The sequence below is a fragment of the Zootermopsis nevadensis genome, unplaced genomic scaffold, assembly GCF_977971745.1.
Source record: "Zootermopsis nevadensis isolate Lab colony 2312 unplaced genomic scaffold, Znev_1.0 Znev_ptg000005l, whole genome shotgun sequence".
Lineage (NCBI taxonomy): Eukaryota > Metazoa > Arthropoda > Insecta > Blattodea > Termopsidae > Zootermopsis > Zootermopsis nevadensis.
In genome coordinates, this window is record NW_028259137.1 from 5,164,238 (window position 1) to 5,179,377 (window position 15,140).

Below are 15,140 nucleotides of genomic sequence, written 5' to 3' on the forward strand. Positions count from 1 at the left end.
ATGTATTGTGCTGCCACCTGAATATCGTTTATATGTACAACAATGACGTTTGTGACGTAACCATTAAACCAGTCGGTATGAAGGACAACTGCTGTTCAACCAACAAAGTTCGATAGTCGAGGGGACTATCACAGACGAAACTTGTTGAAAGCGGAAAGTAATTATTTTTCTGTGATCAAGTGAGCAACGTTGTACTCTGCCACGCTGGTTTTCGGTGTGTTTGTCGAGGCCGGTTGTGAGATGTAAGTTTAATTATTTTGTGTGTGTAGCAGATGTACAGATAAATCAAGATGCAACTATAACAACAGCCTTACTAGTCAGGAATTGTTTACCATAGTAGAATGTTAATATTGATTCATATGTGGCATTAAGTTAGATGGAATTGAAGGACACTTCTTGGTACTGGGCCATTCAAATTTATCTTTGATGAAGTGTCTCTCTTGGAATTGAAAAGGAAATATGTTACCAAAAATTATTTTTACCGTATACTTTAATTCTTGAGAAGTGGAAGACTGAAATTTTTCCAATTTATCTTGATAATGGTATCTTATTTGTTGCAGTTAATGTATTTAATATATACCTTCTAGCAGCACAGAAAATATGGTGGGAACATTGATAAAGTCCCATAAGTTTCGGATGTCCCCGGAAAAGCAAGAGACACTCCTGAAACTAAGTATACTGTCACTTGCTGCCATTCTTTGTAAGTATATTTGCTACAAAATATGCATTGATTGTTATGGTTATTTTACATTAGTTCACTGCAGATTTCAATGGTCAGTTCTCAAATATGTTTAATTTCTATATGCAGATAGCTGGTACTATATTTGGATGTTTGAAGTTCTTTTAGTGTTTGTCATCAAATGTGGAATACTTTAAAAAGAAGTGCAAGATTTTTTTTTTCAAAACAGAAACCTATAAAATGTTGTAAACCAGTTCAGTAATATCATATCCAAGTGTTTAATTTGACATGATTCTATTTAGGCCTGTTATACATTTCTGAAACTTTGGAATCAATTTATGCAGAGTCAAAGCATCTGCAGATTTCTTCCAGTCCACAGTGCACAAAACTACAATGAATAGTGACGTGCAGACACACAAATAACCTTGAAATTGGCCATTCCATTAATTAATTAAATCCGTGGCGAAACAGCTCCAGAGAGCCAAAGCCGACTAGCTTGACTGCTGGCCTCACGTCTTAAATGTAATGTAATGTAAATGTATCTTAAATGTAAATTTTTAACATAATTATGCTTTTGTGTGTAATTTTCATTTTATTATTTCAGCATTTGCAACACGCTTGTTCTCTGTTCTGAGGTTTGAAAGTGTGATTCATGAGTTTGATCCATACTTTAATTATCGCACAACCAAGTTCTTGGCAGAGGAAGGATTTTATAATTTTCATAACTGGTTTGATGACAGAGCATGGTATCCTCTTGGAAGAATTATTGGAGGTAAGGATTTTTTATTTCCGTTTGCTAATGTTTGTATGTTTGTACGTTCATAGTTATCTCTGCACCTGTTTGAATAGTAGCTTGCGAGTCACTGACAGAACAGTGAATGGTAAAGTTGTACACAAAGATATGCGCTCTCTGTTTTCGTGTATGACGTCTGATTAAAAAACGTCTATTATCTGGTCATAAAATCCAGATACATGGACCAGATCATAACGGAAGTGATGAGCTTCAGTTCACCAATATGAACGTGGTAGATGACTTTACCAGAGCATGTCGTTGAAGCCTCGTGCCCTGAAGGAGTGTAACCAGGCTGTACCAAAGTTACGACGAACCCTTCTCTTGATCGCTCCTCTGTCCATGATCCTTGTGGGGGTCTTCCTTGATGGTTGCCCCTTGAGGCTTCCAAGTCATCTGTTGCCGTCTTGGACGGGGAGGGAGCCAACAACAGATGCCTGCGAGCCTTCCGCCAAGCATTGGCCTCATATTTTTGTTATTGCCCCATTCATCCACCCTTCTATGTCCCTGCCAACCATCCTTCTTCAATCCCGTGACTTATGCCACTCTTGGTCTTGCCTTGGCTGGTATCGAGCTCTTGAAATGCCCATTGTTTCTCTTCAGGTGATCGGCTATCATTACGCAGGTGTTGTTGCCAGTTTTATGGTTTTTACTAGTGGGTAATTTTGTAGCGTAGTAATAAGGTTCCCTGGCTCAACCCCTGATTTTTAAATCGTGAAGAATAAATAAAATTATGATTGTCTGTGATTATATTGACAGTCAGTTATCTTAAGACAGTAGTAGTGCCAACACGGTAAATATGAATGTTAAATATACTTTGGATGCCGGACAATGGACAATTCTGACCAAAATATTACCTCTGTTGTGAAGAGTTGCTTCACAGAGGACCCCATTTTAATTATGAAGAGAACATTTCATATTCATGCCCTTTTTTTACCTTTTTCATGTTTGTGTTTTGTAACCGACTAATAAATTATTTAATTCCTTGAAATGTTTTTAGAGTTTCGCTTTCAAATTTTCTTTGTATGTCAGACAGTTATTATCTTCCAACATTTTTTCCCCGCAAATTAAATTTTGCTGTTTACTGAAAAATTCAGGGTCATATTTTTAATTTAGCGAGAATTACAGTACATTACCCAGATTTCATTAAAATCAGAGTACGTGAGGTTAACTCTTTAGTATTTTTAATGGTTTAGTGTATTTATGTTTGGAGAAATTTACATCATACTTGTGCCCTGCATTACTATGTTTAATTAACAGCTCCGTGCTTGTGTAAATACTGTATTTTCTACGTAAGTTTACGTCGCCACTCTATGACGTTAGGTACAATTTACCCTGGACTTATGGTGACGTCAGCCGTGCTGTACCACTTAGCTTGGCTTGTGAATGTGACAATAGACATCAGAGATGTGTGTGTGTTCCTGGCTCCTCTATTCTCAAGTCTCACCACCATCGTTACGTACCTTCTCACGAAAGAATTGCGGGTAAGGAGAAAGACTCGCTACACTAATTTTAAATGTGTTTGTGATTTTATTGTATGTTCATTTGCAGGTGCCTATTAAAATTCCATCTGTCCACGTATGTGAGTGAACTTACAAATGAATATAAAAAAAACACTTTAGATTAAATTTGATTTTGGTGTGTATATGCTATAAAATGTTTATTAACGTCTGTTGGTCCTGTTTCAGGACTCTGCATCAGGTCTGGTTGCTGCGTCAATGATCGCAATTGTACCTGGTTACATATCTCGGTCAGTTGCGGGTTCCTATGACAATGAAGGTGTGCGTCAAACTGTATATTCAAGATTTATTTTATGATTTTTATAAAATGTTTAATTTACCTACATGCAAGCGCAGATGGAGGACGTTTGAAACGAGGGTACTGAGGAGAATATTTGGACCTAAGAGGTTAAAATGACGGGAGATTAGGGGTAAATGCTCTGTACACTTCACCAGCTGTTTTTACGGCAATTAACTCGAGGAAGATAAACTGGGCATTGGCCGTAGTATGTAAGGAAGATATGAAAACCGCATACGAGCGTTTGTCGGAAAAGGCCGTCGGGGAAGATCTAGGCATAGATGGAAAGAAAGCATCGAGTGCGAAGGTATGGATTGGATCCATCTGGTGCAGGATAGGGACCAAAGGCAGGCTTTTGTGAACGCTGTGGTGAATGTAGATGTTGCGATTTTAATTGCTAAAATTCTCGTAAGCGTGTTCAGTTAAGGCTGAGTGCTCTAGAAGAAATGCTTGTTGCAGGAATTGCTATATTCTGCATGCTGCTAACGTACTACATGTGGATCAAGGCTGTGAAGACGGGCACTATCTTCTGGTCGACTCTGGCTGCTCTTGCGTACTTTTATATGGTGGGTATTCCCTGTTCATTCGCTCTTGTCTGTTTCAGCTCCATTTGAACATTTGTAATGGTGAGCTGACATCTCAGAATTGATTGTCGAGCTATGTCAGTGAAAGTAAAAAATCCTTTTATTGGGATTTGTTTTTACTTAACTATCTTTGTGTGCCACTAAAAGAACGCTCTCCCCTTTCTTATTCGCTGCTGTTTAGCTACAAAACATTTAATGGTAATTCGATTGAATGTATAAGGACTAGAACTATAATTTAAGACTTCATATGAAATACTAGTTTGCTGTTTCCATTTGGATCTAGACGGAGGATCTTTGATGAAGGAAAATGAACATAACCTAACTTTCAGAGTGTAAACATTTTGTGCAAGTGCTCATGGGTCTATTGCTTGTGGAAGGGAGCATTTTTTCCCCCATCAAAGATTCTCTCAGTGTAATGAGGCGTTCTGCCACTCATATATTATTAAACGTTGTGAGAATGCCAGAGTAGTGTTGTATTTTGTTTGATTTCAACGAAGAACACTTTTCTGGAAAGAATAGATAAAACTGTCATTGGTGTTACAGAATTTTGTTATGACATAATCAGCCTCACAGGACTGGTTTCTTTTCCAGTAAAAGTTCCCCCCCCCCCCCCCCCCCCCCCCCCCAGTATATACAAAGTCAGGCCATCAGCATCGCAGTGGACAGTGTTGTCCCATTCAGCCATTGAATTCGCGTATGACTTGGAGCCCCACTTAGTCCAGTGGTCAACTAGTTTGTTTGTTCACGGATAATCTATAACATTTTGATCTGATGTTCTTGTAGGTTTCGTCATGGGGAGGATATGTGTTCCTGATAAACTTGATTCCGCTCCACGTGCTGACTCTCATGGCCACGGGACGATTCTCACATCGCATCTATGTAGCTTACAGTACACTTTACTGTGTGGGTACTATTTTGTCGATGCAGATCAGTTTTGTAGGATTCCAGCCTGTCCAGAGCTCTGAGCATATGCTGGTAAGTGTCGTAGAACGTGGACGCAGTGAAGGCTTCCCACAACATTATAATTCTTATTGAGTTTTCCTAACCACCTCTCCAGTTTCTTGTCTCCGATAAATTTTCCTTTTTGGAAGAATACTTATGGGTTATCGTATACATAATAAATCTGGTGCTGATGTACAGGTGAAGAAGATCTGGCTATTTCGTGGACGTCAATTTGAAATGTGCAGATCACAGTGAATTGTATCTGGATATTCTGTTTTTTGACTCTGTAAGCGTAAGTTCATTTGGCTCCAATCACGATAAAATTCTCTCAGGCGATCGGCCATATCAGATTGTTACGCAGAGAGACCAGTGTTTCGGGAACCATCTCCGTCATCATCATGGTTCAGCTCTGTTCATTTGTCTGTTCTGCAGGCAGATTAAGCTTAAGTTGAATGTACTGAACGCCTTGCACTAACGAGATTTAGTGCAGCGATGTCTTCTCGTGTGATCGGCTGTGTCAGTATAAGTTGAATCGCTTATGTTTCTGAGACATTTTCCTAAAATGGCCTGTAGCGGAACGTGGCACACTCTCTGCATCTGCAGTTTCACTTGTTTTTTGAAACTTCGGTAATTTAGTTAATAGTAATATCTGTGACGAATCTGTTGATCTTTAACGAGGTCTGTCTGCAAAACAATGGAAATTCATCTTGTACTTACGATCGTCTGAGAATGTTTGATTGCTGTTACGCTAACCTTTATACTGTGGCCAAGTCTGGTCATAGGTCAACGTATTCGTCATATATAGTTTATCTTTCAGAAAACAAACCATTTTGAAAATTTACTATTTATTTTGGAACTTGGATCTGGCTGCTCCGCAAAGTTAAACTTCAGCGAGGCGTGTTTGGAGATTATTGAACACTTTGGATAAAAGATCGGGCTAGAGGTAGTGAAGATGGAATTCTGACGTGAAGACAGATTTTCGTAGCGACGTGGAAATGCCTAGAGCGAAGAGAGAATTGGTCTTATTGCGTACTGTCTCATGAGTGCCTAATAATAATTGTTAAAATAATTATTTGAAACGATAGGTACACGACATCTTCTTGTTTTCTTGTATGATTTGGTGATTGTTGCCAGGCACTTGGTGTGTTTGGACTCTGTCAGCTGCACAGTTTCGTGGATTATCTTCGTAGTCACATGTCCAAGAAGGATTTTGAAGTTCTGTTCAGCGCTGTGTTGATTGCCACAGCAAGTATTTCAGCAATTGTAGGAGGGGCCCTTACCCTGACAGGTATGTCGTGCGTTTGGTTAATGGAGTCTTTTTCAGAGATAGTTTAAACTGTATTCATATTTTGGTGACACTGTATTCCAGAATTACCACATTTATGCAAATTAGAAGTCACTTCTGTATATAATCGACGCCTGTATTTTAAGATGAATGTAAAAAATAAAATATTATTTGTAAGCTTAGTTTTCCCTCAAGTACCAATCAAATTTAAAAACTTTCCAAATTCATAAGTTACTGTTGTATCAATTTTATGAAAACTGTCACACAGGTCTTGCAAAAATTCAATTCTAATGTTTCGGTTGAGTGCAGACCGCTCTGTCTTTGTATGTAGGCCCTTAGTTGAAATCCCAGTGTCGAGAACATATATTGAAACAGGATTTTGTTCTTTCCTTAGTCCTCCTGACAAATAACTGCTCTTTTTTTAGGCGTTCTTTGAAAAGCAGAATATTGTGATCTTTATGCCCTGCCTGCTCGCTATACAATGTCAGTTCATCTGTGCAGATTTTGTCTGCCCACTGCCAATGATTTTGCCGAGCACAGTAGTGAAGTTCTTATTATAAGCTCACTTGTAGCACTGCATAGGGCGTAATAGCTGACGTCATTATATTGATTATGTTGTTGGCACTGAATTCTATGATTGGATGTGTTTCTCGTGCCTGGTGCATAAATGTATGATGGTGGACTTTCATTCATATGAAGGAAAGGGTATAAGAAGATATGATTGTTCCTACAGGGAAGATCTCCCCATGGACTGGTCGTTTCTACTCCCTCTTGGATCCGAGCTATGCCAAGAACCACATTCCGATCATCGCGTCTGTTTCCGAGCATCAGCCCACATCTTGGTCGTCTTTCTACTTTGACCTCCAGATTCTAGTGTTCTTGTTTCCAGCCGGACTGTACTTCTGTTTCTCCAAGCTGTCCGACGCAAACATATTCCTCATACTGTACGGTGTCACCAGCATCTACTTTGCTGTGAGTATGTAATTTACGACAAAATATGTTCGCTAAGGGGCTGTTGTCCAAAGTCTACTCTCACAGACATTCTCTATATATTTCTTGTTTATACCCAAATCATCGTGATGATGTCGCTATCATTCCGCTAATGGAAAAGGACAGATTGTAGAAACCACAAAGTTCATCATGTCCACCATTTTTCTCCTCATTTGCCTCGCTTATTTCTTAGCCCTGTGTTTTAAAATATTATTAGTTTGTGTTCTGCTCTCAGCAAAAATGGCCATTTCGCAACAACTTGAAGACGAGATGGAAAGTGATTTCATTATAATTTACTGTTTTTAAAGTAAATGGGGCATTAACAGTTTCTGGACTGCAGAATAATTTCTTTAACTTATTCTTCTCCTGATTTAATAAGGAATGTCACCGTCATTTGTTATCGTCTTCTTCAAAGGCGTATTATCTGTTGTTATAATGTGCCTTTGTGTGATTTGAGGTCTTTGCAGCTGAGAAGATGTCAGATTCATGTAATAAGATGTAACTTTATTTTGCTTTGGACTTCTGGTATGTGACGTATTTGCACGCGTGTTCATGTTTATTTCTGTGACAAGTCTGATATGAATATATGCGAATAACTTGTTGAAGTTCTTGAACCCTTCATCAGGAAACTAATTACGGGCGACTCTCGGTTTACGGACAAGTTCCGTTCCAAGACTTTCATTATACTTTTTTGTTCGTTATTTGTATATTGCATTCCTGAGCTTTTACAACGTGTATCGTATACGTTAGCGGCCATTTTAAAGTATTAAAACCATGTACTAAATTCCGCCGTATTTGTAATTCACATACAGTCGCTCCTGCCATAATTTGACACTTCATAATTACGTTTTGTAATTTTTTCTTGTAAGATCGATCTACTGGCAGAATTAGGTTCTACCTCCTTACATTTCGTATTGCCGTAATCTCATTTAGTATGATTATGTGTTTATAGTACAGAAAAATGCCCGAAGAACATCGCAAACAAGAATGATGTAGAGAACCTTCAGTGTGTATAGGATATATAACCTTGAAGGAATTTGCATAAACTTCCTCCAAAAATCTGAACCGCCTTTTAATACAAAAATCACGGTGGTATCTCGTGAGAATAGTAACGACCCTTTGGGTTCCAAAGAAACAGGAAATTCTGGATTAGGTTCTGAAGGACTGCGCTGTTAGCAGTTAGAAGTTTAATGAACTGAGGTTGTGGTTTAAGACCTGAAAATGTAGAGCGCACGTTTCTCGCATCACTGTTACAGGGTGTGATGGTGCGTCTTATGCTCGTACTCGCTCCTGTCATGTGCATCCTGTCTGGCATAGCTGTGTCGGCCATGTTGGTGACGTACATGAAGCAGGTCGATTCGACGAAGAATGTGGACAAGAAAACCAGGAAGTTTGAGAGTAATTTTATTATGAAGAGTGAGGTTAGTAAATGGGATCATTTCATGATGCCAGATGACTATGGACAGATAATTGTGCATTTATATTATACTAATTATATTTATGGCTTGAACACCCAAACTTCAGAAAGCCTGTGCTATAAATATCATCATGTTAAACGTAGGTGTAATAAGAGACCATTCGGGAAGGCGTGAGATGAAGGATGTGCTTTTATTTCTGTATCTTCAGATTGAGTTTTAATTTGCCAGTTTGGAAATGTTTGTTTTAGATTGCAACAATGTTTGTTGGAGTGATGTGTTTCATGCTGCTGTCCTATACGTTTCATTGTACGTGGGTTACGTCAGAAGCTTACAGCAGCCCTAGCATCGTGCTGTCGGCACGATCGCAAGATGGTTCTCGCATCATCTTTGATGACTTCAGAGAGGCATATTACTGGCTGCGGATGAATACTCCAGAGGTATAGGATCCAAAATGAAAACCTCTAAAGAATTTAACTCGGCTATCTCTCGTTTTATGCGCTGAATATCCATCCAAAGAGGATGGTGTGGTGCACATTTACGGCCGTGCATTTATTATTGTGGCATTGCACATTAAATTCACTGAGGGCAAGCTCTATAAGTGATTTAGATAAACAGTGCGAGTAATTGCGAAATTAAAACTTAATGATTTTGCTTTTGCTGTTACATGCATGAATTGTAACTGACCATAAGGATGTTTTTATTTTCATAAGCTTCACATTGATCTATAAAATAGCCTTATCCATTGGTGCATTAGTTTCATCTGTGGTGAAATTTTAGGCTGAGGCCGTCAGCCTTTGGTACAGATCACCACGTATTTGTAGATAATTATCAGCCTATTTTTTTCTACATTAATTCCTGTAGCGTTAATTGTGTGGTTTTATCGCATTGTCTCATTACATGCATGTCTTATGTTTCAGGATTCTAAGGTTATGTCTTGGTGGGATTATGGTTACCAGATAACGGCGATGGCGAATCGAACGATCCTCGTAGACAACAACACCTGGAACAACACGCACATATCGAGGGTTGGCCAGGCCATGGCATCGACTGAGGATCGTGCATATGAAATCATGAGGGAATTGGATGTTGATTACGTTCTTGTTATCTTTGGCGGACTTACTGGTTACTCCTCTGACGGTACGGAAACTTGCGGCTGTACATTAAACTAACTCAGTTTTCAATATTTTGCACGAATGTGAGGTTGAATTTAAATTCTTTCGTAGCATATTTATTTGGTAGAGTTTGTTGGAACTTGGGCGCTTTGTGTTCGGGTAAATATTTAATCTAAAGTGGCTTGAGATTAAATTTCTGGCATTGGGAAATTTTTTTTTTTAAATATTTCTCAACACGTGGCACTTGATCCTGATACTTCTGGTATCAGGTGCTATTTTATATTATTTTGTAGTGTTTTGTGTATGTGCAAGGAGAATCATTGATCAGCTCCAAGGTCAATCGGTAGATTGTCTAATTCATGACAGTCAAATTTTAGCGAGTGACTGTTCGTTGCCCACAAAGTAAAACTTTTTTCTGCCTTGGAAACATCTTTTTGTAATTTGTAAGATTTTATGATCGTTGGTCAACATTAATGTGGAACCTAGGCCTGTGACGCTATGGGTCCGTATACACGACAACTGTTCCTGTTATGTTGGTTAGGTTAGGTTAATAAATGCCATTGTTTTCAGATATCAATAAGTTCCTGTGGATGGTTCGCATCGGTGGCAGCACAGAACGAGGAAGCCATATCAAGGAGTATGATTATTATTCTTCCTCCGCGGAGTTCCGAGTGGACAAGGAGGGTTCGCCAGCACTCCTCAATTGCCTTATGTATAAGATGTGCTATTATCGTTTTGGGCAGGTCTATACCGAAGGAGGTGGGTTGCACTCCTGTGTTGTGACGCATATTTTGTAATGACCCCGCAGGCCATTAAGTTCGTCGATTGTGTTGATACAAATTTGAGAATTCTGAAGGATAATATGTTAAGAGTAATTTACAGTTATGTGCCGTTGGACTGGTCAGAGGTGAAGCCCCAACTGAGCTCTGAGATGTACTTAATATTCTGGCTGGTGAGCTTTTCTGCACACCTCAGAGGTGGTGATGTATAAAAGTGGAGCATTGGTAGAATGATGATGAGCAGGACATAATCTTTCTCATAACCTACGGACTTTTGAGTTGATTGAACCGAAAGCTTTATTGTGGGAAGCCAGCGTCTGATTCACCGAGTAAAAGTATGTAAATAAATACAGCGAAACCACTGTCTTACACTTTTGAATGGACCGCATCAAAATAAACATAAAATTACGAAGAGCGTGAAATCAAAAAAATTAAAATTATGAAATTTAAAGAAAAGTGGGTGTTGCCTTATGAGAAAACTTAAGCTAGCCACTTAGAGTACGGTAAACTCCCAATTATCCATGTGTATGTTATCTGCGCATGACTCTCAGTCAAAAACAGACATGTCTGAACTAGGCTTTCGACCTCTTTCCGCTTTAGAATCGGGTTTGGTTTAGGGAGGGTCTACAGAAGATTTTGTTGAACGATGCCGGTTTCATTCCCATTTCTTTATTGGTAGTAGGGTGAGGAAGTTTGTCCCAGTTGCCACAGTGGTGGGGAGAGGGGATACCACAGCTGCTTTGAACGAGAAAGGCTTGCAAACAAGAGCCCTTGCACTTGAAAGACAAAAGAGTGCTCCCAGGTGTAAATTATCTTAAGAACACCTTCCATTCATTTATTGTGAAATCACATACTGACAGTGATTTGAATAGCCAAAAAATGACGATAGTTCAAGGGTACTAAAGCAAACTGCATTCCCAGCCTTTATTGTGGCTAAGTCGACCCTGGAACTTGGTTTACGTGGTGATACAACCTTGTCACACCTGCTTTTGCATAAATTCAGTTAATGCTGGTTCAGTCTCCTGGGGATGAAATATTGCATTCGTCTGTCAAAGAAGTTACGTTATTAACGTGTGTGCTGCCCAGCGACCAGCTGACTTATTTTCAGCATCCAGAATCAGAAAATGCGTGCCTGTTCGCCATAACTAAAAGCTTCTTGCTACACGTGTGGATGTTTATGAAGTTGGTACTGAAGCAATAGAATCCCAAATTTATCCTTGATGGGTGGTCAGAGTCTGATTTTGACCTCAGGACCTGATGATTACACATGAATACGTATGTATGTTAATTGTCAGTATCAGTGCCAGAGAGACATTTTCAGAATGGTTTCAGGATGTTCATTTGTGTGAAATGCGGGAATTTCTTAAATTTGGTATAGATTGTTGAATATGTTTTGACTTCTGTAGTTATTGGAGTAATTTCTGAAGGGAGAAAGTTGTGTCAGTAAGTGTCTACCAGTGTTACTGTTGTACCACTTACAGCAGAATAAGTGTCATCTCTGAGAGAGAGTAATTCATTCTAAACAAGTTGTAAAAATTGTGCTGAGCCCTGGAGATGGAGGCATCATTTTCCCTCAGAACATTTGTCTCTGTCTGCAAATCCACACAGCATCTTGACCCATAAGACCAGTGAAACCTCAAATTTTATTTCAAGAAATCAGATCTTTCAAAGTTAAACTTCCCCAAAAAGAAGTTAATCGTATTGATATCACTAAGAAAGAAATATCCACCATGTTGTAGTTAAGTCTCTCACGTCTTCTGTAAGCGATCGATTGTTCTGAATGTTGTAGGAAAACCTCCAGGTTTTGACCGAGTTCGGAATGCTGAGATCGGCAATAAGGATTTTGAACTAGACGTCTTAGAAGAGGCTTTCACCTCAGAACATTGGCTGGTTCGCATATACAAGGTAAAATCTCGACTGCTCCCAGCATTCTTTAAAGCAGGGGTCGTCAACCTGGTCCCTACCGCCCACTAGTGGGCGATTCAAGCGGTGGGCGGTGGGGGTTTTTGTCCGTTACAAATTTTGTTCTTCCCCCATATATTGAATACGTTGCTAACAACTTCGCGAGTTTGACTTTTTAAAATATGCTTTTGCAATTTACTTTTGAATTCCATCTCTAAACTTTGAATATAGATAATAATTCAGCAGACACTTCTTGAGGTATACTCGTGGACGAGGGAGCAACGAATGAGCTCCGAAGCCAAAGGCACGAGTTTAGTGCGCATAACGAGGGCGGGGCTTACCACCGGCCATCACTCGGTCTTCGAGCTGTACCTCTTTCATGGTGGGGAGGAAATTTTACCATCAACAAAGATACAAAAGTGGGCGGTAGGTATAAAAAGGTTGACGACCCCTGCTTTAAAGGGATGCAGATACACAGCTGTCGCTTATCTACATTCAGTCCGGAGTCCCTTGCTGTTCTACCTCTCGACTATTTTCTTCTGTCTTACTCTGCCACTCCCTTCTCTTCCAGGCAGTCGGCTTGCATCTCTTGGTGGTTCTTTAAGCTGAACTACCCATCACATTTTTGATTGTCTGATAACCGTAAAATTGTTTTTTAAGTTCAAGTGTATTTTGCCGTAGAATTGTTAAAACTTGCCTTTCGCACTACGCTGTACGTGTTACTCTGTTCTAGGTAAAAGATTTGCGAAACAGAGGGGTGTGATTGAAGTTTCTGCCAGCAGCGACACAGTTGATGAACTCGATATTCAGGTGGGCTTAATACATTGCAGGTACGTACTGTGCATTTTGCTGTTCTCAAGTTTGCAGGATGTGTTTTTCGGTGACATTCAGAATGACTGGTAACATCGCCACAGAAGCGCGGTTGACGAAAATGAAGAAGTGCGCAAGAGTTGTCGGACATGGCTGTTAAGTATTGTAATATAGTATGCATGTGCCAATATTAAAATATTAAATAGCATAGCATACAAGTGAATTTTAATGCATTTTTTTTTAAGAAAAAAGATTGTAATTTTACAAAATATTGTGTTTGGTGGGGCTTGGTGAGTGTTGGGTAAGGCAAGACTGTCATTCACGGAGCCCCGAATTCATTCTCGTATCATTTTGACAATCTATAAGAGGCACCGAGGTATTCTGTAGTGTCGTAAAACTATTTTTCCTTTAAAGAGAAAGGCGCATAACCTCCTTCAAGTTCACTGCAACGCTACATCACTTGTTACCACTGAACATGTATCCACTCTCAGGTTATTCAGAATATGTTTATATCGCGTACAAGTGTGGAATAATTTCCGATGTAAAGCCGTCTTAAATATGGTTTTCCTCTATTCTAAGCTGCTTCAAGATGCAGCTTCGGCGTGTTGTGTCATAAAAGATGCTTAGTGCCGTTCTGATAAATAGCTACGTCATTTCTTTGTGGGTAAATTTTTGAGCCAGTTAAGGTTAATGTGCAAGCGCCATAATTAATATAATGGAACAAGGTGAAATTGTGTTATGAAAAAAATCAAAACTTTGTCCAAATGAGTGTTTTTTATACTGTGTGTACAGTAATTGAAATAATGACATTAATTCATGACACTTGTGCAGTATGATGAAAAACAATTGCAGTTCATAAAAGTGTGTTTTAAAGAGAAAATGAGTGTAATTATAGGAAGACGTATTTCACATGACATTAGAATGTACCTAATTGCATGCAGGCATTTTGTTGTTTCCTTGCGCATTTATAATTAGTCCATTTACATTTTGTTTATATTCGTGCTTCAGATTACTTTTGCACGCTGTAAAATCCTTTTGTGTAAGGAACGTTTCTTTGGGGCCGAGTCTTGATGCGTTTGGAGTTTGCCAGGTTCTGGAAAGTCTTCTTAGTTCACATATAAAAGATATTGGACTTTTGCTAGTTGTGCAAGGGTATATCATATTATATCAAACATATTGTCATTTGTATGGGAAAGGGGACTGCTTATGTTTTTGTTCATTTTTTGCTAGTTTTCATATAAAGGAATCAACTGTTTTGTTTATTATTGGTGTGTATGAAACTGTGAGTATGTCACAAGGTTTGATTGTCATATAAAAAAGTACGTATTTGCACCTTCTCTTGTCTACTTCTGCGAGCCTTTCCATTTGTGTCTCCTGTTTATTTGCATTGACTTTTGTCCCTCTGTGTGACATCTTAACCTGCCATTCCACCTTGATCTCGGTCTTGCTCTTGGTCATTTTCAGAACCTTTGGAATTTCCCCTTTCTCCAGTCTAGAACACATCCATATCATCTTATTTTATTATTTGTTAGATTAGTCTTCCAAGTTTAACTTGAGTCTCCATATTTTTTCTCTTCCATATTCCATGTCTTGCATTATTCTGTACTTCTTAAAAATCTCGCCTCTGCTGCCGGATCACACGTAAAATGACTGAAAAATATTAGAAAATTGTGTTTGCAGTGAAACAAAGTTAACTGAAAAATCTGGAAATGGGAATTGGTGATGAAATTATCCGAAAGCTATATTTTTCAGTATACAGGTAAACCTCGATTTACGCCGGGGATGCGTTCCTGGACGAACCGGCGTAAATTGAAACTCTTTTTATAATGTAAATCAATGGGAAGTCAATGACGTGCTTTCCCGGCACCCAAACATTGACGACTTAAGTTCCTCAAAAACTGACTTCGCCTTATCCGTGATAGCAGTTTCAGTCAAGGGAATGTTTTTTTTTCGATTCATGTCATCCACCCATAGCGACAGCAATTTCTCTATTCTTTCTAAAAGTTTACTTCTGCTATAACTCACTTGCGTTGCACTCACTCTCGTAGCCTG

The 15,140-nt window shown here is 39.0% G+C and overlaps 1 protein-coding gene across 1 annotated transcript; it reads left to right on the top strand.

Moving 5' to 3' along the window:
• The first annotated feature begins 103 nt into the window (after positions 1–103).
• Positions 104–14,420, top strand: Stt3A (catalytic subunit 3A of the oligosaccharyltransferase complex). Its single transcript, XM_022066518.2, has 15 exons — positions 104–242; positions 561–700; positions 1,284–1,451; positions 2,793–2,953; positions 3,158–3,248; positions 3,726–3,832; positions 4,634–4,825; positions 5,927–6,080; positions 6,811–7,049; positions 8,324–8,488; positions 8,734–8,922; positions 9,403–9,622; positions 10,168–10,356; positions 12,166–12,281; positions 13,012–14,420. The coding sequence occupies exons 2-15, from the start codon at positions 601–603 to the stop codon at positions 13,039–13,041; spliced, it is 2,121 nt and encodes a 706-aa protein (XP_021922210.1). The 5' UTR covers positions 104–242; positions 561–600; the 3' UTR covers positions 13,042–14,420.
• Positions 14,421–15,140: the final 720 nt, after the last annotated feature.

Bases quoted from the DNA above. Each gene is read 5' to 3' on its own strand.
- Stt3A (XM_022066518.2), top strand. From the start codon at position 601: ATGGTGGGAACATTGATAAAGTCCCATAAGTTTCGGATGTCCCCGGAA. The intron at 2,954-3,157 runs GTAAGGAGAAAG...GTCCTGTTTCAG, and splicing joins TTCTCACGAAAGAATTGCGG to GACTCTGCATCAGGTCTGGT. The intron at 8,923-9,402 runs GTATAGGATCCA...CTTATGTTTCAG, and splicing joins TGCGGATGAATACTCCAGAG to GATTCTAAGGTTATGTCTTG.